At 46.8% G+C, this 27,184-nt stretch overlaps 1 protein-coding gene across 2 annotated transcripts in view; it reads right to left on the bottom strand.

Moving 5' to 3' along the window:
• FAM83H (family with sequence similarity 83 member H) overlaps window positions 1-27,184 on the bottom strand; it is a 170,007-nt gene that overhangs the window by 7,268 nt on the left and 135,555 nt on the right. The window contains exon 5 of one of the 2 annotated variants that reach the window (XM_069220934.1): window positions 524-3,387. In XM_069220934.1, the coding sequence (XP_069077035.1) occupies window positions 524-3,387 (2,864 nt within the window). Of the gene's footprint in view, window positions 1-303; window positions 3,388-27,184 lie in introns of those variants that run through there. The other variant, XM_069220933.1, reaches the window with a different exon arrangement.

Here is a 27,184-nt window from a genome sequence, read left to right as displayed (position 1 = left end):
AAGCGCTTGGGATAAGGGTTTTGGACAAGGCAAAATATGTTTTCAATTACTTGTGGATTTCCCAGAAAGATTACCCATTTCCTAGAAGATATGTTCCTCACGCTCATGGAATACAAACAAGGCCCTGGTGGGCAGTCTCTCTTGAAGGTGGCCACTTGAGGTTCATTTACATATTCCCTTCCAAGTCACTTGACGTAAACATCAAAAGTGATCATGCGATATCATAAATAGCATTATGCTTCAAGTAGGCCTCCAGTGAAAAGCTGTGCGCCCGCGCTACCTGACTGGCCCGTTCGGCACTCGACAAGCCTCAGTAAGCCTGTCGTAACTATGGCTTTTTCAACAGAAGCACCTAAATACAATTATATCTAGCCAACCCACCCCCTTCCCATCATCCAATAAGATAGTTACGACCCTGGCGTTGTCAATGGACAAGGTCGCTTAGATCATTTTTTGTTTTTAAAGGTGCCTAGTAGCTTGGGCATAAATTTGCTAAGCCTCTTCTCTTTGTTGTCTGCCTCACCATCAGATTCTCCATTGTTTGGCTGCTCGTCTTTCTTGCAGAAAACCTCGAACCTGCTGTAGACCCGTTTCTCCTTGCGCATGCTTTCCATCTTCTTCAAGATGGTGTCCCGGTCCTCTGTCGATGTTTGCGGCCTCATGAATCGACTGCGACTTAGAAAGCTGTCAGTTCTAGCGAGGGGCTCCTCCTTTGGAGGAGCCTCTTCCATCTGCTTGTCCAGAGAACTGTTGCTGCTGGTCAGTTTGGACTTCTCATCATCGTTGTTGGCCGTGAGAGCCTGCTGTGCTTGTTTGGCCATCTCGGCACGGTTTTTCTGGCTGTGGGCAGAGATTTGCTCCAGGATCACCTTGGTATCGTCACGCAGGTTGCTGCTGTAAATTACATTGGATGCTGAAGAGGGAAATCGGCTTTGGGGAGACTGGCTGGTCTTTGGCGTTGGAGTTGGCGCTGGCACTAACGCTGGTGTTGGTGCTGGCACCGGTGTCGGTGCAGGTGGTGGTGATGCAGGTTTTTGGAACTTATCATTGTCTGTCACTGCTATAGACTCCTTAATATCTCCCTTTGAGTGGCGCTTATAAGCCAAGCCTTGCTTTTCTAACTTGGCGTTATCAGAAGACGACTCTTCCTCTGCTTTTTCTGCTTTTTTATCAATTTTTTGATTCAAGAACTGTTTGAACTTTAATGATCCTTGCCTCAAAAACTCCATCGGCGTCTGGTCCTGCTTATCCTCTTCAGACTTATTTCTAGCGTTTGATGAATCTGGATTTCTTGACAGACTTTCCAGCGCATTACCAAAAATCAATGCAGAATTTGGTCTGCTGGGTGGCTTCTTTAACTCAAGATTGGACTGTTTTGGAGGTTCCTCGATTTCTGCCAATGGGGTCCGACTTTCTCTAATCTCTGGGAGAGCAGGTTTGCTGTTGTCTGTGGTGAAGAGTTCAGAGGCAATCTTTTCAACTCTGCTGCTCGTGTTAATTACATGCTTGTCTGCATTTGGAAGATCTGTAGTATGGGAGCTCACTGAGGACATGCTGTACTGTGCATTCAGAAGTGTACGGCTAAAGGACTCCTTCGTGTCCAGCACCTTGGACTCAATGGTTTTGTACTGCATGGTTTCGGTGCTGAGGCTCTGTGTGCCCGGGGAGTCTTCTTCTTGAACCCGGGAGACTGTCGCCCCTTGGCTCACTGACATGCTTTCTGTGTCTTTACTGATGGATTTGTACTTCTCCAAAATTTGTGCTACTTTGGAGGACATGATTCCGGCTTCGGTTTCATTGGTGACCTCGCTGGCCGTTTCCTCCTTCTGGAAGCGGTGTACTTTGACAGATGCTGAGCTATGCTGTTCAACTTTGGAAGAGCTAAAGATCAGAGAAGACCTCAGCCTCGAGCTCCTTTGGATCATCGGGTTCATTCTGGATCTAAAGGAGTCGTGCCTTGATACTGAGGTTTCCTCCCCGTCTTTCTCCACCACGGCCACCTCTTTTGCTTTTTCTGTCTCCAAGGCTGTGGTGTTGAACATGCCGGTAGGTCGGTATGGTGGAATTGGGTCAATGGAGTACTTCGCCAGGGCTTCACTAGTATTCATTGTTCTCTCCATTGACACCATACCTCCAGAGTACTTTGCCAGTATTTCACTAGTGTTCAATTCTCTTTCTTTTGGCATCACAGATCCAGAGTACCTTGCCAGATTGTCACTAGGGTTCACTGCTCTCTCCATAGGCCCTGCTGCTCCGAACGTCTTGTAGGGGGGAATGTCATCCACTGAAAACTTGGCGAGTGTTTCACTACTAGGAACTGCTTTCTCCATAGGAACCAATGCATCGTCGTCATATTCTGGCTCTATTGCCATCTGGAGCCCCTCTTCTGTTTCATCAGGCTGGTAGGCACTCATGTAAGATGAAATTCTCCAGTTCCTGAGACCCTGCTTGTTGTCTTGAGGCTTCTTCTCCACATCTTGGTCTTGTAAGAATTGTCTTTGCTCCAGATTCTGCTTCTGAGTTGGAGAGGTCTGGCACATGTACTTCTGGCCCACATTTTGCCTCTTCTGCATCCTGTAACCCAGTATACCATCTGGTCCAAGGTTCACCTTGTCTGAGCCAAGTTGAGCTTCTCGAGAAGAGCTAGAGTGCACGTAATCGAGTCTCATTGGGTAACCTTCCTGTGCGTAATTTGGTTCAACTGGCAGAGGCTCCTGTTGGAAGCGCGGATCATTTCCATATTCGTCCAGCTCTGGGAAACCCTGACGGCCAGCTCGGATTTTCTCAAATAGACCCTGTGGCCGTGTGGGGCCCAAATGGCGCTCAGCTTGGTAGAACTGTTCTTTCTGGAAGTGACTAGACTGGAATCGATACTCGTCGTTGTTGTTGACAAACATCTGCCGGCTGTACTGTTTTGCAGCAGAATAGTTCTCGTAGGTGCCCTCTGCAAAGCTGTGCCTCTTCAAGCCTTCCACATCCAGCTGTCGGGTCCGTAGAAAAGCTCTGCTCTGCTCCATCTCCATCTTCTTCTGATCCATCCGCATAACGCTGCCCTCCATGGTGTGCCGCAGCATGTCGTCACGCCGAAAAGCTTGCAGGTAGTGCCGGTCCAGGTCGACCCTCTCTGCATATGCAGGAAGGGAGTTCATGGAGCTATCATCTCTTGGGAACATCATGTGAAGCTTCCTTTGATACAACGGCCGGGGTCCACCATAAGGTGTCATCGCAAATGGGTTATCTAGCTTTATAATGGGTGCGCCATCCGTAGGAACCAAGGGTTCTGACTGGGCAAAGAGTATCCGAAATTCCTCATCGAAACTGGAAACCAATTCGCCTTGGAAGACATGAGCAATGCTGCGGTGGATCTTCTCAAAGGACCACATGAAACTACAAAAGAGAAATAAAAGAGAAACTTAAAATGCTGCAGACCAAGCAGTTAATAGTTCCATTAGATCAACACACCAAATGCATAAAATCTTATATTTCATAAACCTAATTAGTTGCCTTCTTCATCAGTGCAGATATCAGATACAACTCAACCTTGGATTTGAAAAGAGATGGGGCAGAATCAGTTCAGCCATTCGGAGCTACCAGGATGTTGTAATGCTTATCAGTAACTCAAAAGTGGTTGAACCAACCCACCCACCTAAAAGAGACAGCGGAACTCAAATGCTTTTGAAGAACACCAAAAAAAAACAGATCTCCTTCTCTTGGAAAATTTCAGAGTTAAATTTCCCTATCTGCACAGCAACGTAAGCAACTTTGCATAGCCTTCTCTAAGTGCCAAGAAAGTTAAATTTAGAGATGGGGCATAAAGCGCTCTATTTGAGCTGCATTGTGTCTCCATCTACAGAAGCAGGGACTTCCCGAAGGGCAGTGAATTGCAAGGAAGACAGAGCAGGATGGTGGGTTCATGTGACTTGCACACCAGTCCACCATCATTACTGTTCTGGTGTTTACACGTGGTGGCTGGTGACATTTGAAAGTGGTGGGGCGTAAAAGTTGCTGGCGTTGGCTCATTATTTGATATATATGTATAAATATATATATACCGGCTTCTTTTTAATCACTGATGGTGCAGTCGGAAACGCAAGCTGATTCCTGTTTTATTGGTACAGGCAGCGATCAGCACAGGAGGCGTTTCAGGCATTTAAGTCTTTGTCACGCTGAAACAGCACCGCATTTAAAACAGTATATATTCTATGCATGTGACTGAAAATAAACATCATAGACTAAATGCTTCTGCATTCTTGTACCCACCCCATAAAACGTTAATTATTTTAAAAGAAATGCCGCATTGGGACTTGTGTGAGTGGCACCTTTAGTGCTTAATTTGAACTAGTGGTTTGCGGTGAGGGGCACCAGCACTTATATTTGAGAGCCGGGCTGGCACTCAGTCTTCTGCATCAGGCATTTACTGCGAGCAAAAGACACACAGGGAAAAGGCGAAGTAAGAGAAAAACGAAATAGCAACACAAAGGGAGAAAGCAGAAAGCTGCAAGAGTGAGCTGAAGGGGCAGGGAGTGGCTGTAGATGGATTATAGAGGCCAGAGACAGCTTTAGGATTACTGCCTCAGCAGCATTCAGTGCTCACACATTTAAATGCAGCAGCCGCAGGTTTCAAAGGAGAGCTTTGGGCACCGGTACGTTTTTATTTACAAATTAAGCACTGGGTACCTATACTGGAGAAATACCAAAACGCTGATTCCACTTAGAGGTACATAAAATCAGATAAACACATGATGTTGGCTAAGTTCAGAGGCCAATATATTTACATTATCAAGTCTGAGTTACAGTTTAAAATAAATATTGGCCACTAGCTTGTCTCTTAAACATTAACTAAAAGTAATGCAAACACTCTCAATCGATAGAGCAAAAGGAGGGTGAGATCAGATGTTAGCTGTAGGTGATTCCACTAAATCATGCGTCACACTTTGAGCGACAGTGCACCTCTCAAAAAAGTGCACAGCGCAAGCACAGGGGGTGCATGATCAGAATGGCAAGGTCATGCATCCTAGAACGGGGGTGTATTTATTTGTGCCCGCTAACTATAGTAAGGCCTAATGAAGTCCTCAAGGAAATGCTCGTTTGGAATGCACACTCCATGATGGCTTGGGGTTGATGAAATACTTGTAATTCCAGTAGGTAATAGAACACTGCCAACTACACCCCTCTGGACCGCTGTAAAGAAATGGCTCCCTGTTGCAGTTACCCCCCACTTTTTGCCTGATACTGATGCTGACTTGACTGAGAAGTGTGCTGGGACTCTGCTAACCAGGCCCCAGCACCAGTGTTCTTTCACCTAAAATGTATCATTGTCTCCACAATTGGCACAACCCTGGCACCCAGGTAAGTCCCTTGTAACTGGTACCCCTGGTACCAAGGGCCCTGATGCCAGGGAAGGTCTCTAAGGGCTGCAGCATATCTTATGCCACCCTAGGGACCCCGCACTCAGCACAGACACACTGCTTTCCAGCTTGTGTGTGCTGGTGGGGAGAAAATGACTAAGTCGACATGGCACTCCCCTCAGGGTGCCATGCCAACCTCACACTGCCTGTGGCATAGGTAAGTCACCCCTCTAGCAGGCCTTACAGCCCTAAGGCAGGGTGCACTATACCACAGGTGAGGGCATATATGCATGAGCACTATGCCCCTACAGTGGCTAAGCAAAACCTTAGACATTGTAAGTGCAGGGTAGCCATAAGAGTATATGGTCTGGGAGTCTGTCAAAAACAAACTCCACAGATCCATAATGGCTACACTGAATACTGGGAAGTCTGGTATCAAACTTCTCAGAATAATAAACCCACACTGATGCCAGTGTTGGATTTATTAAAAAATGCACGCAGAGGGCATCTTAGAGATGCCCCCTGTATTTTACCCAATTGTTCAGTGCAGGACTGACTGGTCTGTGCCAGCCTGCTGCTTAGAGACGAGTTTCTGACCCCATGTGGTGAGGGCCTTTGTGCTCTCTGGGGACAGAAACAAAAGCCTGCTCTGGGTGGAGGTGCTTCACACCTCCCCCGTGCAGGAACTGTAACACCTAGCAGTGAGCCTCAAAGGCTCAGGCTTCGTGTTACAAAGCCCCAGGGCATTCCAGCTAGTGGAGATGCCCGCCCCCTGGACATAGCCCCCACTTTTGGCAGCAAGTCCAGGAGAGATAATGAGAAAAACAAGGAGGAGTCACTGGCCAGTTAGGACAGCCCCTAAGGCAACCTGAGCTGAAGTGACTCTGACTTTTAGAAATCCTCCATCTTGCAGATGGAGGATTCCCCCAATAGGGATAGGAATGTGACCCCCTCCCCTTGGGAGGAGGCACAAAGAGGGTGTAGCCACCCTCAGGGCTAGTAGCCATTGGCTACTGCCCTCCCAGACCTAAACACACCCCTAAATTCAGTATTTAGGGGCTCCCCAGAACCTAGGAACTCAGATTCCTGCAACTTAAGAAGAAGAGGACTGCTGAGCTGAAAAACCCTGCAGAGAAGACGGAGACACCAAATGCTTTGGCCCCAGCCCTACCGGCCTGTCTCCCTCCTTCAGAAGAAAACTGCTCCAGCGACGCTTTCCCCTGGACCAGCGACCTCTGAATCCTCAGAGGACTGCCCTGCTTCAAAAAGACCAAGAAACTCCCGAGAACAGCGGCCCTGTTCAACAAAGACTGCAACTTTGTTTCCAGAGGAGCAGATTTAAAGACCCCTGCAATCACCGCCAGAAGCGTGAGACTTGCAACACTGCACCCGGCGACCCTGACTCGACTGGTGGAGAAACAACGCTACAGGGAGGACCCCCCGGCGACTCCAAGACTGTGAGTAACCAAAGTTGTCCCCCCCTGAGCCCCCACAGCGACGCCTGCAGAGGGAATCCCGAGCCTCCCCCTGACCGCGACTGTCTGAATCCAAAATCCCGACGCCTGGAAAAGACCCTGCACCCGCAGCCCCCAGGACCTGAAGGATCGGAACTCCAGTGCAGGAGTGACCCCCAGGAGGCCCTCTCCCTTGCCCAGGTGGTGGCTACCCCGAGGAGCGCCCCCCCCCTTGCCTGCCTGCATCGCTGAAGAGACCCCTTGGTCTCCCATTGAAACCTATTGAAAACCCGACGCGTGTTGGCACACTGCACCCGGCCGCCCCCGTGCTGCTGAGGGTGTACTTTCTGTGCTGACTTGTGTCCCTCCCGGTGCCCTACAAAACCCCCCTGGTCTGCCCTCCGAAGACGCGGGTACTTACCTGCTGGCAGACTGGAACCGGGGCACCCCCTTCTCCATTGAAGCCTATGTGTTTTGGGCACCACTTTGAACTCTGCACCTGATCGGCCCTGAGCTGCTGGTGTAGTAACTTTGGGGTTGCTCTGAACCCCCAACGGTGGGCTACCTTGGACCCCAATTTGAACCCCGTAGGTGGTTTACTTACCTGCAAGAACTAACATTAACTTACCTCCCCCAGGAACTGTGAAAATTGCAGTGTCCACTTTTAAAATAGCTATATGTGTTTTATGTGAAAAGTATATATGCTATTGTGATTATTCAAAGTTCCTAAAGTACTTACCTGCAATACCTTTCAAATTAGATATTACATGTAGAATTTGAACCTGTGGTTCTTAAAAAATACTAAGAAAATATATTTTTTTATACAAAAACCTATTGGCCTGGAATTGTCTTTGAGTGTGTGTTTCTCATTTATTGCCTGTGTGTATGTACAACAAATGCTTAACACTACTCCTTTGATAAGCCTACTGCTCGACCACACTACCACAAAATAGAGCATTAGTATTATCTCTTTTTGCCACTATCTTACCTCTAAGGGGAACCCTTGGACTCTGTGCATGCTATTCCTTACTTTGAAATAGCACATACAGAGCCAACTTCCTACAACCGCTAAGCGCTAACAACCAAAACACTGCCTGCAAAGCACACGATACGAGAGCAGAGTGGACAGTGGGACTCAACACAGGATACATATTATTTTAGGGTGCAATCAACGTTAGTTCCATAGTCGAACCATCAGGGTTTGATTAAAATCCATTGGTTCACTTGCTAACTACGGTATACGTGAACAGTGGCTGATTAAAACCTTGCTTAACTTTACTCATTTTATTTTGGCACGTGCCTTGAAGTTAACATTTTTATAATGAAGTTACTTGCAGCTCTGGGGGAAAACCATGGCTACCAACTTGGTAGCAGTGAACTCTGGTATGGAGATTATTAGATCGTGGAGAGCAGGGGTGAGGTCATCTAGCGCCAAAGACAAATTTAGGCCTATTAAGGGAAGGGCTCATTCTAAGCACTGAAAGATGCTAGGCAGCCCCATTGGGGAGCATGTACATTTAGAGTTACATCGTAGCACCTAAAAGCTTCACAAATGATCCTTGCCAAAGGAAGAAACTGTAAAATGGCCCTTTGCCTAGCATGCCCAAAATGTTTGCATCAGCCCAGTGAGCATCAGTCACTTAATTATTTGAAGTGTTTATGTAGCGCTTCTCTCCAATCAAGTCACTTCCAAAGTCCTTGACCTTTCCCTGCAACACTGCGAGCTTGTGATGTGCAGCAACGTTTACTCCGTCGTAGATGGATCAAGGGACCAGGGGCCGGTCCGTGGTAAAGAGACCTGAATACCTGTTTCTCCCTCTTCCCCCACTAAACACTCGCCAAGTCACCTTTGCTGCCGCTGTATACAGAATAAATAACAATATATTATTTATTTCACAGTTACACAATATATTGAGCCAAATACTGCCACCTACTTTTGCTCAGGGTAGGGTTCAAAGTGGTGGCGTTGCCTGCCTGTTCCATGGAATGTCCACTTGATGGAGCGCTTGGGAACTTCGTCATTGGTCACAGAAAGACGCTCACCTCCAATGCCACAGGAGGCAGCAGCATAAATTTTGGTCAAAGGTGTGGTGCGTCTGGCTCTGGTGCGCCAAGAGGAGGGGAAGGAGACACAGGGTGGCCGAGCACCCCAGCAATGGTAGAAATGGCCAATCACTGCACGGTTTGACATAAGCCATTGCAGTGACTGGTCATGCTCTGTGGACAAACCCTCCCACCCCATAATGACGTGTGCACAAGTCTGCACCCAAGGCGTAGACTGACTAGGCCCAGCAACTGCGTTGCTGAGTCAATCCAGGCGCTGCTCCCTTGCGGTAACACAGCATACGAGCAGTGCCAGGATTGGCTTGAGCGGGCCAATCCACTGCTCATTAGGAGACTGGGGCTCTGTGGTTTTGAGCAATCCCCACTCCATGATGTGCAGTAGAGAGAAGATCTAGTGCATGTCAGGCTGGCCGGAGAAAGGCAACCGTCCAACCCGACATGCGCACTTTGTGGCCTAGATGCCATGCACTGGCTGCTACTATGTTGTGTGTCTATCAAATGGAGGCCCCGCCCCCACCCACCCCCTTCAGAGTCACCACTGCACACACAACTGGAAGGCTGACTAAGTTGCGACTCGCGCATGAGTCGCGCTAATATGAATGATGATGGCTGCTGCTGTACTGATTTCAAAGAAATGTAGTGCATATAATTTCCATGTAATGGGGGGGAGGGGGCAGAATATCAGTGGGTCAACGCTCCAATGCCCTAAAGCAGGAACGGCCCCCGTGTTTACAGATGACACTGTGACATTCAGCGTCAAAGTGCACCCCCAGATATAATCGAGCAACTGACTCTTTACCCTTCCCCTATCAAACATGTTGCATCATCGATGAAAGTAAAAAATCAATACCGGTGAGACAAGCAGCTCAGAACTGGAAATAAGGTATAATGTGCCAAGCATATAAGAAAATTCTACAAAAAAATTGCCTTCACATCTGATATCTCCAACAAGGCCAAACCTTCAAGAGAATTATAAACGTTTATGTCAGCAAAGCCCAAAGGTGCTGAGGAATGAAAAAGTAACTTTGCAGCAACAACTGTTTCTCGGCTTGAGGTTATATTGATTCACCTGTTATGCCTTATTCTGCAATTTAGTGGTTTGCTGCATCTGTTATCCTTCGGTGCCAAAGTATTTCGTGTCCAGCCCCCGAACCCCAGCCAGCAGCAGGAGCTGCAAACCTTTAAAAATAAAACGAAAATAAACTATGTTCATTATCGTTTTATTTTTAAAGGGATGGGCCAAGGGGGTGAGGAGCACTGAGAGAAGTGCACTGAGCAATTGCGCATGTATGTTTGTCCGGCCGCCTCGGGATGGCCAAACACACATGTGCACAGGGCCCTCTACAACCCGGCACTGTGTTCCCGGGTTGGAGAGAGCAGGCCCAGGCTCCTAGTCTGCGTTGGAGCACCCAGCCAGGGTGATCCAGCCAATCATAACGCTGCTCTGAGCAGCATCATGATTAGCCGCAGGGCAGGCTGGGAGCCTGTGCCTGAAATGCAGTGGTAAGGTTCAGGTACGTTTTTTTTTTAAATACATTTTTTTACATTTTTGTTTTATTCCCCCGTCCCGCCACTTTGCCCAGTCACCAGCCACGACTGATTGAAAGTCGATGTCCTCACATGTCATGCAAACTGCGCCGAAAACCTAAAAGGTTTTACTTAGATGCTTTTTAGGGTCGAGCTCGCAAAATGCTCTGTTTTTCTTCTAATCTCTCTATGGGCTTTTAACCACACCTATATCGCACCCATCAGTTTGGTTGGTTTGTGGGCTTGCCTTTTAAAATTCGTGTCATTTAATTAGTGAAAGGCATGCATACGTTATGCCTTTTCCAGTGTTTAGCCCTCCATGAGTGCACCGGCCAACTACTGAAAACATAAGAGGCTCCATGTTTTCCATATGGTTTCTGGACTACTTTTTCTCTTTATTTCATAGGTAGCACGATCTCACTGGGCAGTAGTTGAGCGCTTTGCATGACATCAAACCTGTTACATGGATATTTGCACTTTTGCCAGTTACGTGGGTAGTTGCACTTTTGCTGATTCGTTTGACTATGAGCGAACTTCTGTTTCCTTTTGTGTGTCTGCTTCGCGCTCATGGCAGCCGTCGGCTTGCTTATGTGAAACTTTTACTTTTGATTTCCAGTTTATGTGGCAAGAAAAGTCCAGTTAGAAGTTTACAACGCCAAGTGGGACCGCTAGATGGCAGTGTAATGCACAGAATGTGAATACAGAACACCTCTCCCAGTATTACCTGGTAGCAGTGAAGAGGTATTGCTGGTCTATAAGCTAAACTCCTCTAAACAACCTCCACATAGCACCATTCCGTCAATCAACCCAGACACTGCCATTATTCTCTAACTTCAACCCAATGGAAACAAGCCCTGATAATGCCAAAAGGTCTGGCTTTCAGGGAGCACTTCCCTGATAGAGGTATCTTTCGTTGTGTATGTTGCTGAGGCTGTACAACCTAGAGCTACTGCACCGAATTCACATTGTCATAGGGCGTTGAGTTAAGGAAAAAAAAGAGATTTGCTTTCTCTCCAAACAGACAAAGAGTGTGTCCCGGTTTCTTCAATATCAAATGAAACCCTCCATGCATTGCATCACTACTGTCCTCCCCCCACCCCCAAAAACAAGACCCACCTTCCCTGGGCTTTGAGCTGTTTAACCTATTCTTGAGAAATGTTAAATAGTTCGCAGGTTAGCTTTTTTCAAAAAGCAAAATATTACGGGGACGCTCACGATGAAATTGTTAGCTACCTGTAGGTGTAGTTTTGCAGCTTGATGAATTTCCCTGGATTTATGTGCGCTGCATTATTCTGCCATCTAGTGGTTGGGTCCAGAATACTTCTCTTTTTGTCCTCTTACTCTCTCCATCTTTTTTGGTGTGTGCGTCGTTGTCACCATTTGGTGGCATGACTGCCCCATTGTGATTTCCGGCGTGCGCCCTGCTGCAGCCCTAGGTGCTATACTGCAAGCCTGACCACAATATAGCGAGCTGGAGGAGTTTCAGTAAGGCGCTATTATACAGAAAGTGCACCCGCGCTAAATGGGATGGCGGGTTCGGAACTTCAACAAAGCCGGAGGTGATATATTTCAGGGAAAGTGATCATCCATTAAGGTTCTTAAGCGAGATGAAGGCTGTGCAAAGATATTCCCCTATCTCCTGAGAGGCGTTAGGTTAAAAAGCACTACAGTAAAAAAAAACTATTCAAACAGATAGTCTTAATGGGTTACAACAGCGCCCCTCTGAGCCTCTGGAACAGGCAGACTTAAATTGGTTGTCTGTTAAGACTGCATTCTGGTCACTATGTCCTCGGCAAGGAGATTTGGGAGCATTGTTTTTTTTACCTTTCACTACTTGTAGTTCTTCCCAGGCAAGGTAGTTCTGAGACGGGAACCCAAATGTATCCTCAAAGTGAACTCCGCTTTTCATCTTTCACAGGAGATCACATTGCCTTTCTTAGCGCCAGCCAATAATTCAGAAATTCCATCTTCCCTGGACGCAGAGGACTTTGTCCCTCTATTTGGCCTGGACAAAGGAATTCGGGGTTTCTAAATCCCTCTTTGTGTCACGTGGTACAGCGAGCAAAGGCAAGAAGGCCACTTCTCGGACGATCAGTAGGTGGGTTCGCCGGGCGACCTCACAGTCATACAAAGTCCTGGATGAGTCCCCTCTGTCTATCATTGAAGGGGTGATCCACAAAGAGTGGGACCAGCAACCTGGGGTGAAGGAGGTGGTGGTCCCTACAGGAACTTTGCAGGGCTGCCACGCGGTCCTCACATCACACATAAAGCACTATAAACTACATTTTGCCGATCGTAATGAATGTAATTAAAATCGGCAATGAAGCAATTGTCTACTGAACAAATATGATTTATTGCATCACTTGTATGGTGCATATTTTTTTATGAAGCTTGGTATATCCTCATTACCTTTTCGTCCCCTTCCCTGTTCCTCGCATTACAAACTGAGGTCTTCATCCCTCCACAGACACTTTTCTAAGCCCAAATTCCTGTAAAAATTATACTTAACACAAACCCCACCCTCCCTCCTGGTACATATGGCTCTGGCCTACCTGGAAATAGCTTGTAATATGCCAACCTTCATAATCATTTGAATGAAGTACCTGAGGTGGGACGGAGGGATGTAATGATCAGAACTGGGAAGTCTGGACTCAGAGTAATGACATTACCAGTAAGTAATCTATGCATTCAGTTATGACTGGGCGAGATGAGAGGCTAATGTTCATTACCGTGATTCATAATCATTCCCTCCCTTCAGTACTTGAACCTCCAACTAGAGGTTGTGTAAGCTACAGGAGGAGGGGTGGAAATAAAGGAAGGACACAAGAAGTGGGATCGGAATCCCAGAGCGTGTTAGAGCTCTGCCTGGAGGCAGGGTCGCCGCATTCTGATACATCTGGGACAAGGCGGACTACGAATCCAGGTAATGAAGATTACTAGTAAGTAATTGGATCATTTCCATACACCCAGGTGCAGACTGATCGAATGCTGATCCCGCCCTCTCCTCCACGGGTCAGACTCATCACAGGTCCCATCGTTCCTGGTTAGCGAAAACCTCCATAGTAAGACTTGTAAACATTAGCCTACAAGACAAATGAAATGGCTTACGCACCTGCCATATAGGGATCTTGTGTGAGCAGTCCATCACAGGCCTGCCACAATCCCGCCAAGTACGTTAGTACCCGAGTAGGAGACACCTGTGAGTGTGGCCAGCTGGATCGAATTCCAGTGACACTGTTGTGTGTATGTGTAACCTGCCGATTACAACTCCGCCGGATGCCGATTACAACTCCGCCGAATGCCGATTACAACTCCCCCGAATGCCGATTACAACTCCGCCGAATGCCGATTACAACTCCCCCGAATGCCGATTACAACTCCGCCGAATGCCGATTACAACTCCCCCGAATGCCGATTACAACTCCCCCGAATGCCGATTACAACTCCGCCGAATGCCGATTACAACTCCGCCGAATGCCGATTACAACTCCCCCGAATGCCGATTACAACTCTGCCGAATGCCGATTACAACTCCCCCGAATGCCGATTACAACTCCGCCGGATGCCGATTACAACTCCGCCAAATGCCGATTACAACTCCGCCGAATGCCGATTACAACTCCCCCGAATGCCGATTACAACTCCGCCGAATGCCGATTACAACTCCCCCGAATCAGCTTTTTACCCCATTAAGAGTGAAAAGATAATTGCCACTCAGTCAGGTAACTGTAACAGCTATTAAGGAAATCACCAATAAACAACTGTATACTGTGCAGCAGGTGAACTGTGCAGAAGACGTCAGTTCTGAACGATGGCGATATTCTTGGCGCTTTACGCAGTCTGACCCCCATCTCGCCGATCCACATACTGCTGAATGATGGAACTGGACTATTTCCAGATGTTGCATAAAAAATATTATTTTAATACTTTTTTGTTTCTTTTCAGGATATGACAAACTTTGTTTTGATTTTGTAAGCAATACACTAAAAACAAATAAATCTCTCAAAGAACTTGTTGGTGGTTCTAAGACGGATGTTTATGCTGTTTACGACCGACAGATGCTGAACGTGTGGGTTCTGCTGGGTGCAGAAAGGTTGCCCGGCAGAGGAGCAGGAAGAGGATGGGTGCGGCCCGCCAATGGGGGGGACCAGCACGGAATCGCTGTTGGTGAGCCCCACCCTCTGCAGCCCACAATGGGGGTCCTGGGGTGAGGGGGTGAGCCGAAGCCAGTCTCCCCCTGTGTATCGTTGTGTAAATGGCACAGTCCGCAGGGACAAGGGACATGGGGATAGGTTAAGGATGGGGAGGGCGGGGTTAGGTGACACGTCTGTTTAAGGGTTGTGGGGCAGGTGTTCAGGCTTTTGCTGACTCCAGTACCCGGGGGCAGATAGAGCAAGTTTGGATCCACCCGTTATGTAGCCAAGGAGATCAAGTGTTTTTGTTGAAAGAGTATCAGTTATAGCCATAGACGTTTTTATGACTGAATAGGAATTTGATAGGTTATACCACAGAAGGACAGGTGTGGGACAGGACAATAGGACATGTGGGACAGGACAGTAGGACAGGTGCAGGACAGGACAATAGGACAGGACAGTAGGACAGGTGTAGGACAGGACAGTAGGACAGGTGTAAGACAGGACAATAGGACATGTGGGACAGGACAGTAGGACAGGTGTAGGACAGGACAAAAGGACATGTGGGACGGGACAGGTGCAGGACAGGACAGGACAGTAGGACAGGTGTAGGACAGGACAATAGGACATGTGGGACAGGACAGTAGGACAGGTGTAGGACAGGCCAATAGGACATGTGGGACAGGACAGTAGGACAGATGTAGAACTGGACAGTAAGGCAGGAGGAGGTCCTGCTACACAACCAAGGACCCACGTACATCAACCTCCACCACCCGTCGAGAAGACTACGCTCTACCTCCCTTTCACTTTCCCATATTTCCCGGATCTACTAAAGCAGAAGCGGAGGACGCTCCTTCTCTCACATCGCAGCAAAAACTTGAAAAGCCTGCTCACACACTTCCGAGCCATCACCTCACTTCCAGAATTACAAATGGCTCTCAAGACCTGGTTGTTCGAATAAGCCTCCAGAAACTGCAAGTACCTGGATACCCTATTGGGCTTTAGCCGGGCTTTATAAATCCCGATTGATTGACTGATTGAATAGGGCAGGAGTAGTGCAACAGAATGTTGGATGAGGCAGCGGGTGGGGGGCTGCTGAGTCAGGTACAAGTATATCCACCCATTGCGAGTTTGAAAGATGTTTGATGGGACGTGGGCAAGAGATTGCAGAATTCAAGGGAAGGAGGCAGAATGGAAGAAAAAGCAAGGATGTTTTGTGGGGTAAGGATGAGTTTTTTGGAGACTGTTCACATTGTGGGGAGGTTTAAGGTAGCGGGGGTGTCAGGAAAGTAATGTATTAGGAATGCTGGTTTATTCGTGTATTATGTTTAACGAAGCGGAGGAGCGTCGCCCCACTAAAAAATGCCCCAGAGCAGAAAAATAAAATGGTAATAAGGTTTATTACCATTTTACTTTTCAGCACCCCATCCTGAACCGAGTGTCAGGGCGTGGCGAGGACATTGATGCTGATGCTTTAGTTTAAAGTGCTCATGTCCCTTTGACCAGCCGTCTTGCGACGGCCAGCCAGACATGAGCACTTTAAACTTCTCTAACCCAGCTGTCTTAAGAGCGCTGAAAAAGGCTGCTCCTTCCAATCCTGATGCTTCTCTAATGCTCTTTAGCAGCATGACAGCAGCACCAGGATTGGTTAGTGCAGTTTCCTGGGTCCCGCATTGGAGCTTTCAATATAGACGAAGAGGACGCCGTGTGGCATGTCATTAAGGTAAGTGCCATTTTTAAAATTATATTACCACCCATATTTTTCCCACCCCATCACTATGAATACAAGCCAGCTGCTACTGCTTTTATGCTAACAAAATGGGTTTACAGTTCATGGTATTTTGCACGAATTCCTTATACAGCATCCCCTCCTGTGTGGTGAGGGAAGAAAAGAAAGATGACCGCTGACCTCTGTGATGTGTTGCCATTATAGTGCACTCTACTGCATCATAATGTCTCAATGTGGCGGCCATCTTAAGTGAGTGAACTCCGCTTTTATAGGAGTGTAATCAGCACTCTTTCAGCAGTAGCATACACATACTGTTCAATCAAATGGTGTACCCAGATGAAACAGCATATATATCGAAGGAACCCCCCCCCCCCCCCCCCCCGTCGTGCTGCTTAAAGCTTGTTTTTCTGATGAGTACATAAGGCCTGGGGACAGCTGTGCTGTTAAGCCAGTCCTAGAGAGAGGAGATGACAATACTGGCCTCAAAATCCGGTGGAACCTTTGCCTTGATGCTGGCTTGAAGAAGACGTGCCCTGCACTTGCTGCAGATGTGACTAGCCTGACAACCATTTCTATACGGTGCACTGCCAAGCCGGAGGAAACATGCAGTCCTAACGCTCTTCTAGGACCCAGATGGCAGAGCCAACATTATCCAAAATACTGGAGAGGCCGGAACAGGACAGCTGCAAGATTATTCCAGAGTTAAACCACCTTCTTAACACCTGCAAACTTAACTCGGACCGCCGAATCGGTGTGGAGTGGGGGCTGTAAGAACGTCCTCGGCCTAGTCGAAGGCCAGCAAGCTCTGACATCCATTTGGCACGGTGGACCAGTAAATCCAGCAGCCAAGACTCACGGGATGGGGAGCATTGAACAAAATGCACCAGAATGGATTTTACTGCTTACTCTCGGAAAAACAGCTTTGAGGTTTGCATAGGATCCAAAGAATGTCATTTGATTATTTTAATTATTCATGTATTTAGCACACCGTGAACAGGTTAGCTGTTTGGGAACATGAGTACTCCGAAAACACAATGGTGGCCCATGATGGTAGGAGCAGAATTCCAGTGGAAGGGTTAGAGCTAAAGATCAGACATGGTGTGCTTGATACTGGTCACACAAAACGGAATCAGTATCATTTGCTTGCCTAAATACTGTCAAATTGCCAGCTCAATCGAGAGTGAATGGAAAAGTATTTAAAATTACACATATTGAAGATCTGCATTCGGGCAGCAGAGGGCGCAGTTGAGCTTTGTAACCAATATTAGGCGCACAAAGCAAACCCACAATGTTTCATAAAGGGACCAGAGAACAGGCGGGGCTCTATAGCCTTCTTTGGCAAAGGCCCCAGGAGTTCCGAAACCAAATGGTACCATGTCAGGCAACCAAACAGGTTTAATGTTTTGATTTCCTATAAAATGTGTTTTATGTGTCGCGGAGTAAAAACACCGAATGTTTTTACAACAGCTGTTCCAAGTGGGAATTGCCACCTGCAGGTGGATCAGACCTGCCAGTCATGCACATTCAAAGAGTGTTGCAACCTCACAGGAAATTAGTCATTTAAATAGCTTAAGATGTGCTCCATCCACCGCCCTGAAAGTCTAAAACATAGGAATCATCTTTCACGTCCTCTAACACCCCCACCACCCAAATAATACCTGTTGTCTCCTCTGCTTGAAACCTCCCATTGCACTGAGATTACACGAAGCCAGATCATGGGGCGCACAGACACAGGCTTCCCAAAGAGGATATTTAGTAGTCTTCAAAGACGCTCAGGCCAAGCCATCCAGATGTGCCCAACGTGAGAACGTTCGAGGTTGCAAAACCAGCCTTGAAAGCAATACGCTGGGTCCCCTCGGAGGCTGTGAGGCAATATGGTCTGTTGCAGCACAGGGCCGCCATACCTACAGAAACTGGCCTCACTCTACATTCTCACCAGGAAACTCTGTTCCACCTTGAAAGATGTGACCACATGCCCCATTCAAGCGCCTAAATCCCGCGGGATGCTGTGGGCCATCAAACCACAGCTGAACCAAACCACTTCTAGTCAGTATCCTTAAAACTAAACTCTCCAAGAGACAGTCACCTTAATCAAGTCTTCTGAGTATCAGGCCACACAGTTAAATCAAGATAACAAACAAAGCTTTACAAAGCCCCCAAATAAACAAACGGGCTCCCATAAGATCCTGGTGTTACCTTGATAAGTTTGGGTGTTCAGTTTAGAGGGATTTTCCCGCCTCCTCTCATGACCTATGTTGTGGTTGGTGCTGAGCATTGCTGAGACAGAGAGAGGGAGCCCGCCTCATTTAGCGTTAGATGGGGTCTCGGTCTGGAAAACTCCTGAGCCACAGAATCCATCAACCTTTTTTATTGCTAAAGTTGCCACAAGTGGCCAGGGTATGCCCACATGTGAGTCCCCTGCTCACTCTGCCACCGGATTCAAGCTAGCCTGGCTGATGAGGGGTGATACCCCGAAACCGGTCCCGGGATGCTTGTCTCCAGTCCAGGGAGGACCTGGCCCTGAGGTTCGGGCTGGATTGTTCCCATGGGGAGCTGGGCCAAGATGTCTTTGCATATGGCTGGATCCAACCTGAGGTGATATGGTGAGCAACAAAAACTATGGATTTAACCCAGGTCTGTGACATGGGGTGAATGTTGGAAAATGTTCAGCATTTCGTCCATCATCTTTTTGTGTTGCCACAGAGTGAGAGCACCTGACCCCTTAAGTTCCAAGTGTGTCCTGGTCTGGGGAGCACCTGCTTCCTTGGGGCACAGGGGTGCCCAAATCTGGAGAACTTTGAAGTCAGAGGGAACCAAATTTTTTGCATATACCGTCACCTGCACCTGTGGCAAAAAATATGTGAGTTCTACTATAAGAATGCAGAGAGCGAGAGATGGATTCAATATTTACCAGCTCTACAGACTGGTGATGGGAGACATTCAGTGTCTGTACACTTACAAGAACAGCATACCAGAGAAAAATGGAAAATAATATGATTTTGTGGATTCCAGCAGCTCAATAAACCCCGCAGAATGGGGAATCAAGGTTATCCATTAAGACGCAATGAATGCTATTGGATCAGAGGGTTCCGCACAGCAGAAGTTGGTTTGAATATGGACTCTGAACCGCAAGTATTTTTAAAAGAATGAAGTCCCATTGATTTATAGAACTGGCAAACTATAAATGCGCTGCTGTGAGTTATATGGAATGTCAAATGTTCACAGTGCTGGAAGTGTACTTGACATGAGAAATGTGTCAATCATCTTCAGTGAGCTCTAGGGTAGAGTGACACATGCACAGAATTCTTCCCATCAATAAATCACGAGGGTGAACATAAATAAAAGACAAAACGTGCATTGAATATTGAGAGGACATTAGTCGTGAGTGAAGTCATGGTAATAAGGGCAGATAAACTGTTACATGATAGCAGTAAATATGTACTAAAGTACGTGACATTATCACAAATCTATTACCCGTTATCTTCACAAAGACGTAGGGTGGGGTGACACATATGGATAGTTTTCGTCTACGAGTAATAACTTACACTGAAAAATATAGTGGAAAGGCTACTGTTGTACCAATCGTTAGGGGAACTAGACTTACAAGACTATTTCCAAAGCAAGTTAATATAAACATATATAAGGATTGTAACAAAGTAAGCAAACAGGATTAAGAAAACTACAACCATAGAGTAGAAAGCTAGCAGTTTTGATTTTATGTGAACCATGGAGGCACAACCATAGAGTAGATATCATGGGCCTGATTTGTAGGTTTGCGGACGGGTTGTTGTGTCACAAACGTGACAGATATCCCGTCCGCCATATTAAGCTCTCCATAGGCTACGATGGGATCGTAATACGGCCGACGGGATATCCGTCACGTTTGTGGTGGAGTAACCCCTCCGTCAAGCTATAAATCAGGCTCCATGTTACGCTTTTTGCCACCAGCTGCCATTTTTATAAGTTCCCTGAAGTCAACTAAGGTAGCATGAGGAGAAAGACGCCGGTGCAGACCTGCACTAGAGGTGTAAGCAATTCTTCGGGATAATCGTAACAACTCTGACGTGGGTCTTTAAAAGCCCTGACAGTTATGTTTATTATTCAGGCGAAAGAACAGTGGCAACATAGGCGGACGCCATGCTAATAATGATTGGATGGGATACGAGATGGCGGTCCTGGGCCCATCAATGCCCATACGACGTATGAGCTACTTAACAGAGAGGTGAAGGTGTAATAATTTTTAATCAACTTCCTACTGGCTGGAATGGTGTTTTGAGATACATTGTGCGTGGACAGATTGTAATTTGGTTGTGAAAGCAACCGTGGTAATTCTTATAGAAACCCTTACGATTGTCTGCTAGAATTCGCGTTTATCATTGCGAGTTAGAAAGTGAGAACTATTGAGTTGTGATTATAAGAACGTTGTTATGTCATTGAGACAAATTCCAGTAGCCGTCTTTCCAAACAGCGTCCTAAAATACAAAGTAAAGGGGAATAGAAAAGGGATGAACACAGGTACGACTCATATTCGAGTAATACCCTACAATGACGTATATAGGTCTAAAGTTCGATGTCATAATAGAAAATGCCCGAATAGTTCATTACCCCAAATAAGGCTGCCCACTAAAAAGTAAACATGCCGGACCGATATATCCATGGGTTTACAAATGGTAGATAAGTAGAAGCCACCATGTACAAATTGGATGCCAATTTTATGATACTAAAGATCAATCATTCTGATAGATTTACAAAATGATGTATTAACATTATTGCACATGTACTAATGGAGGTTAAAACATAATTTGGATGAAAGAGATGAGAAGAGAAATGACTAAAATATGGGTTAAATAATCTTTATTACTAAATTAATGTACAAATAAAATGTGCATGTTATTTAGAAAAAAAAAACAAATAATAATGAGAATCTGAGTCCTATGGCACTGAGGAATGACGAAACATATTTTGCGATGATTACAAACACGGGGGTGACCCTCCCTTTAAAGGCCAGTACGGTGTGACAGAGCCTGCTGTTGCCTACTTTAGCTGTTTGTCTTTTTTCTGTTCCTTTACACTGTGTGTGACTACAGAGGACATCGTCCTATTCCCAGATCGGAAGCCCCTACCCCTAAAGTTTAGGATGAGGAGGTCGATTATCAAGTAGTTACTATATGGGTATAACACCCTTGGGCCAGACTACGATGGTCCATAGACCTATTAGTACGACCTGTCCTTAGCACAGGACGCATGAGTTGGTGATGATGGTTGCAACTATTCAGTCACTAGTGTTTGCAGTGTTTTCCAACGTGCATGTTCACAAAGTGTGTATGTCAGCATTATATATGTTATAAGGGAGATTTAATCCTGCAGTTTGTTTTGTTTTCTTGTTCCCTTCAGGTGCCTAATCGGCACACCAACTGCGATAACGCTTTTTTTCCTTACTACTGGACAGTTTTTATGATCACTTATCCACATTAGCCTTGAGAAAGTCAATGTGACGAAACACGTGTCAGCTGTAAGCTGTATACTGGACCTAATATATCTGGATAAGAATAAAACTATATCATCAACAACTAAGTGGCTTTGGACTTTAAGTGATTTCCCACTTGGACGAACTATGCTTAACTACTTATGGAGTGCCCTGGGCTATACTGACACTCAAACCCCACCTGTAAACACTGCTGTTTTTCTCCTTTCACCTTGTCGATGTTTCAAAATGTGTGCACCACCCTCGCCGATTTCCCACAGACTTGTAGTTACAATTAGCACACACGCGACCATCGCTGTGTGCACTCTCCAGAGAGGCCAAGCAATGGATGAGCATGTATTCTGAACACCTCTAATACCTAAATGACAGAAGAAGCCTCACACTCCCTTCATACTCCACTCCAGAGCTCTTGTGCGCCGCCATGAACACTCATCCACCTTGACTCGCCCAGACACCTCGAGGCGCCTCAGTTCATAGATTGAGGCCTAGAAGCCACATATGTTGCATGTATAAGAAAACTATAGAAACAGAAACTTATATGAAAAATGTCATCTCTTTAGGAACTAGAACACACATGCCATGCAACATGAAGTAAACTGTGCGAAAGGTAAACAGGGACTGCATTGCAGACTTTGACTACCTTATTAAGGGTTCTTACACTCACTGGCGAGAAATATCTACGTTTTTGCTGGAAAAGACAAATATATTAATATAGGCCCTGCAGGTACCCATTTCAGTCAGATCGAATTACTGCTTGTGCTGAGCACTGGCAGGACCCGCCTCACTTGAAGCCCTGGGCTCATATGACTATATAATATTTGTAGGTCTGGTGAGCCCATTTCCCAACCTTACTGGTTAGTCGCTCTTCCACCCACTGAAGTCCCGCTGGCCAGACGTCTCAAAAACCACAAGCTATGATTGGAATTCGCCCTTGAAGTTCCCATCCAATCGCATCCTCTGTAACAAATCTTGCACAGAGCTTCAACATTCGGGCCATTCACTTCCTCCAAGTGCTCAAACCGGCACTGAAAAGACATCTGTTGTAACTGAGAACGGGACTGGCGCACGGCCCACTGGGATGCAAATATGTACAGTTAGTGGCTTTAGGCTCAGTTAGCTAACAGACGTGTTTGTCTGATATAAAATATAGAGTGTAACGCCTTTAGGCGCTATTACGCTAACAGATATCCATTGGTCGCCTGCCAGTCATACTCATACAAAGGCTCAATTTATCCAGGCTTCACTGCTTCTCCAACTGCTTATTTTGAACATCCCGCCTTCCTGCGCTATGTTTCAGGTGCTGCTACTTAGTGGTATGAATGTTGTGAGGTCATAAGTGTTTCATTTTGGGTGCGATTTATGATTTGCATGTCTGTTGTGTGAGTTATGGTGTGTGGCCTCAACCAAAACTGGTGAATTTCAGTGTTTTTTTTGGTGATAATTTGTTTCTTGTACTTGAACTGGTTTGTTAAGTGAATTTCAGAGTTCTTTTTTGAACACATGTTGTGATCTTACACGTTTTCAGTGAATTTCTTGGTGGTGGTAGTGAGGGGAGGGGGGCTGGGAGAGGTTCATGATGTACTTCAACCCGCTTTATGCATAGTCTTTGGCCAGGTCCTGTGACCAACACACCCTGGGCGGCCAACACGCACTGCGCAAATCCCTGTGGTCCAAAGTGGCCACTGGGCCTGTCCGAAAGAAATCACACAGTGGGCGGCCAACCCCTGTTGTGCACATCCGTTAACAATGTGCAGCAGTTTGGCCGCATGGAAGGCCATGCGCCTTGCCTAGCCGTCCATGGGCAAACACTCGCCGCTATCCACGTCCTTCCGCCACGCGTAATGGCTATGGCTGTGTGCAGTGAGAGTTTGGCTGCAGTGCCTGGCCACAGGCCGAGCCCTGTGCCCTGCCCCAGTGGGCATCCCATCAGCATAGCGCACAGTGGTCGCTGGGCTTGGGCCCAGCCCACCACAATCAGCATTATAGGGCTCAGGAACCCATGGAGACTAGGCCTGATTTAGAGTTTGGCACAGGGGGTCACGAACGTGATGGATATCCTGTCCGCTATCCTATTATAGCCTATGGAACTTGTAATACGGTGGACGGGATATCTGTCACGTTTGTGACAGAGTAACCGCTCCACCAAACTCTAAATCAGGCCACAACTCTTTTACTGAACATTTTTGTTTATGGGGGACTACTTTTTTGTGTATTTCCTGGTTTTCTTACAACTGTGGCAGCAACCTGCAGCTTACAAACTTTTAACAATTGTTTTCCCCATTGGTGGAATTTCTAGTCATTGTCTTACACCTTCATTCCCAGTCCCCGGGAGTCTTCCCTCTGCACCAGATGTTGGTTTTGCGTGCCATCCAGTGAAGGGCAAAGATGCTGGGATGGGCACAGTTTTTTCCAGTTTCCTGAAGCACCTTGCCAGGAACGTTCCGTGGTTTATTCCTGGGAAGCTGGTGTTTCGGTTCTTCTAGGAACCTGACACAGTGTTGTCTACGTGTTGACTGCAGATGTTGAATCAACATTGAAGCCTCGTCTGATCCTCTCTGCCACCGGCTCAGTTTCTGCCCACACACTGTGCAGAAACTCACCTGGCACGACTGCTCTCCAGGTGGGTGTGTTCATTAAACCACCACACAATGGAGTGCTTTGAGGATTTTTCTCCTTCATTGTCTCACCAGTGCAGATGAGTTTGTCTTCCAGAGCTTTGCATGACCCTCGTCAGCTGGTTAATGTTTGAAGCAGCACCCCCTCTGTGAACTGCTCTTTACAAAATGGTGAAACTGCCCCTTTTGCTATGGCACAGAGACTTTTTTGTGTGTTGGAAGAAAATATGAACTCTCAACCAATGAAAACCGCGGAACGCTCATTAATTTGCTAAAAAAAAAAAATCTTCGGACCCTACTACAAGCCTTCAGGTCCGTGGACTTCCGAGGATGCCCGGCCCTGACTGCCAGGCATGTCGGGGCACAGACTCGGGTTCGAATCTTTGGAACTGAAAGAGTTTTAAACAGTTTGAGTTCACTAACAGCACAGCCTCTGGATCACAATCTGGTCTCAGGTGACTCCTAAACAAATAATTTAATGAAGATATAATGTATTTTTTTAAATATTTCAAGCGGTACCCAAATGTGTCAAAAGTTTTCAGACTTAAATTCAGTTCTGCTGACTCGACAAATCCAATTGGCGACTGTAGTTCTTAAACTCTGTGTACAGTCCACAGGGGACTTAGCGTGGTCCAGGAGTTTCCAAGTTGTGAGCTTCAGCCTTAGCTCGTGAACTACTGCAGGGCACACATTATGGGTTCAAGAAGCCAGGCACTAAAGATGGTTCCAGGATGCCTTAGCCCGTGAACTACGGCATGGAGTTAAATGTGTGCCAGCCCCGTCCACTTTATTTGGCTTTTAGATTTTTTTTTAGGGATTAAGAGACCATGACTCATGTCCTGTAAAGGTGGTCATAAAATTACATTTACAGCCAACTGCAGCCAACCAGAGATTCTGGCATGCAGGCTCAGGTTTGAGTCCTTCGATCAAAAGCTTTCTCGTCCAATTAGGTTTTATTTTTTTATTTTTATTATTTGGTTTAGGTTGGCGAACAGTTTTCATACTAACGGTCCAGCTAACTTTAACATTTATCCCATGGAAGCAGACAACACAATTTTGGAACACTAATTTCTGGAAAAGTACTGAATGGAAATACACCAAACCAAGTCTAAGTGAACTGGGCTCTTTGCAGGTGCCCCCCACTTTTTGCCCCATTTGAACTGCTAGATGCTGTGGTTTTTGATCTGAAAGTGCACTGGGACCTGCTAACCAGGCCCCAGGGCCAGTGCTCATTCCCTAAAACTGTAACTGTGACTTGGTAAACCCAATTGACAAGAACTTTACCACCCCTTTAAGGCCTTAGTAAATGGTACCAGTGGTACATAGGGCAGGGATGATAAAGGGGTCACCGGGCTGCAACACTGGTTCTGCCACCCTGCGTGACCCGAGTAAAAGCAAAGTCTGCAGGGCTGCGGTGTCAGCCCCATACGAGAACCTCACCTGCTCGGGTTCGACTCTCTCCACAAAATGTGTAGGCAGGGTCCCCTCGCTGCCATGAGATAACTCAGTCACCCCTAAGGAAGGCCTCCTATAATCCAGGAGGCAGGGTGCGTTATGTTATGAGTGTGAACATATATGTGCAAGCATATATGGCCCTGTGGTAGCATTTAAAAATTAATACTACCACAAGTGACCGGCGGTCCATAAGATAACATGCGCTGGCATCTGGGCAAAGCCCAGCTTCATAATGTCCCAGACTTATTCCATCATGTTTGGTATCAAACAGCGTGCTTTTTAACCCCAGAAACAATTCTCTTGTCCAGGTTAACCTAGCATGTGTCCAAGTGGCGTCCTTAGAGGGTGCCCACCAAGATACCAGCTTTTGCATGCCTTTGCAGGCTCCACCAGCGCTCCCTAGGACTAGAGGTGCTAGTCCCCTGATGGCAGCAGGACCAGACCACACATCCAGACAACTGAAGAACTGTCCACCGGGCTCTGAAGCGTGGCTGCCCAAAAGTAACCGGTCATGAGCCTTCAGAGAACTACAAACCTGATCCTCAGCAAGGGTCCCCCTGGTCCTCTCTAAGAAGATTTCTCCAAATGCTGTGGTTCCCAGCACCAAGGCTTGTTGGTGGTAAGCCCAACTACTACCTGCTTTACTCGATGCTCCAGGCCCAAGAATCCATTGTCACTGTTCAACTATCCACTTCAGTAGCTCCGCTGTCCAGTCTTTGCATCTCTTTTCAGCCTATGCTGACCCGCCTGGTAAAGTCAGCACCTGTAGATCCCATACAGTATCACGGATAGCCAGGAGCACCTCTGCACCCAAGACACCGAGTGTGGCCAAGCTGTTCTGCCTGGCGCTTCCTGGTCCGAGGCCAACGCCAAGCTTAAGTTCCGAAGGGTTTCACTGAACTCGACCTGCAAGGCATCTTTTGCTAAGGTGCCTATTCCAAGACCGCGAGTCCTGCTCAGCAACAAGCACAACCAGCACAGCTTTGCATCGCGATCCCGAGCCAGGTAATATTGTACTGACTGTTGAGGCTTGGTCTGTGGGCCTGCAAGGCCTTAACTCCAAGTGTGTTCCACGGAACTCACCCCATAAGTGACCGATTGCGTACCATGTTTTCTCCCATCTACTGCAATGATAGAGTTTGACAGTTCTGCAAAGCACTGATTTATTTAATGCTCTAAAATTGATAACTTCGGTTATCCTCTATGTTTCAACTTTGTTTTGGTGTCTAAAATTATATAGAAATCCCCATTATTTTTATTATAATTACTTATTGTCCACGTTGGTGCTGTGAAATACTTAACACATGTTCCTCTAAGTAGCCTGACTGCTCTTTGCCACTCTCCCAGGACTGATCTAAGGTTTACTAGTGTGAA

The sequence above is a fragment of the Pleurodeles waltl genome, chromosome 2_2 (assembly GCF_031143425.1).
Source record: "Pleurodeles waltl isolate 20211129_DDA chromosome 2_2, aPleWal1.hap1.20221129, whole genome shotgun sequence".
NCBI lineage: Eukaryota > Metazoa > Chordata > Amphibia > Caudata > Salamandridae > Pleurodeles > Pleurodeles waltl.
Note: the sequence above shows the minus strand (reverse complement) of the source record. Positions and strands in the feature narration are given on the sequence as shown.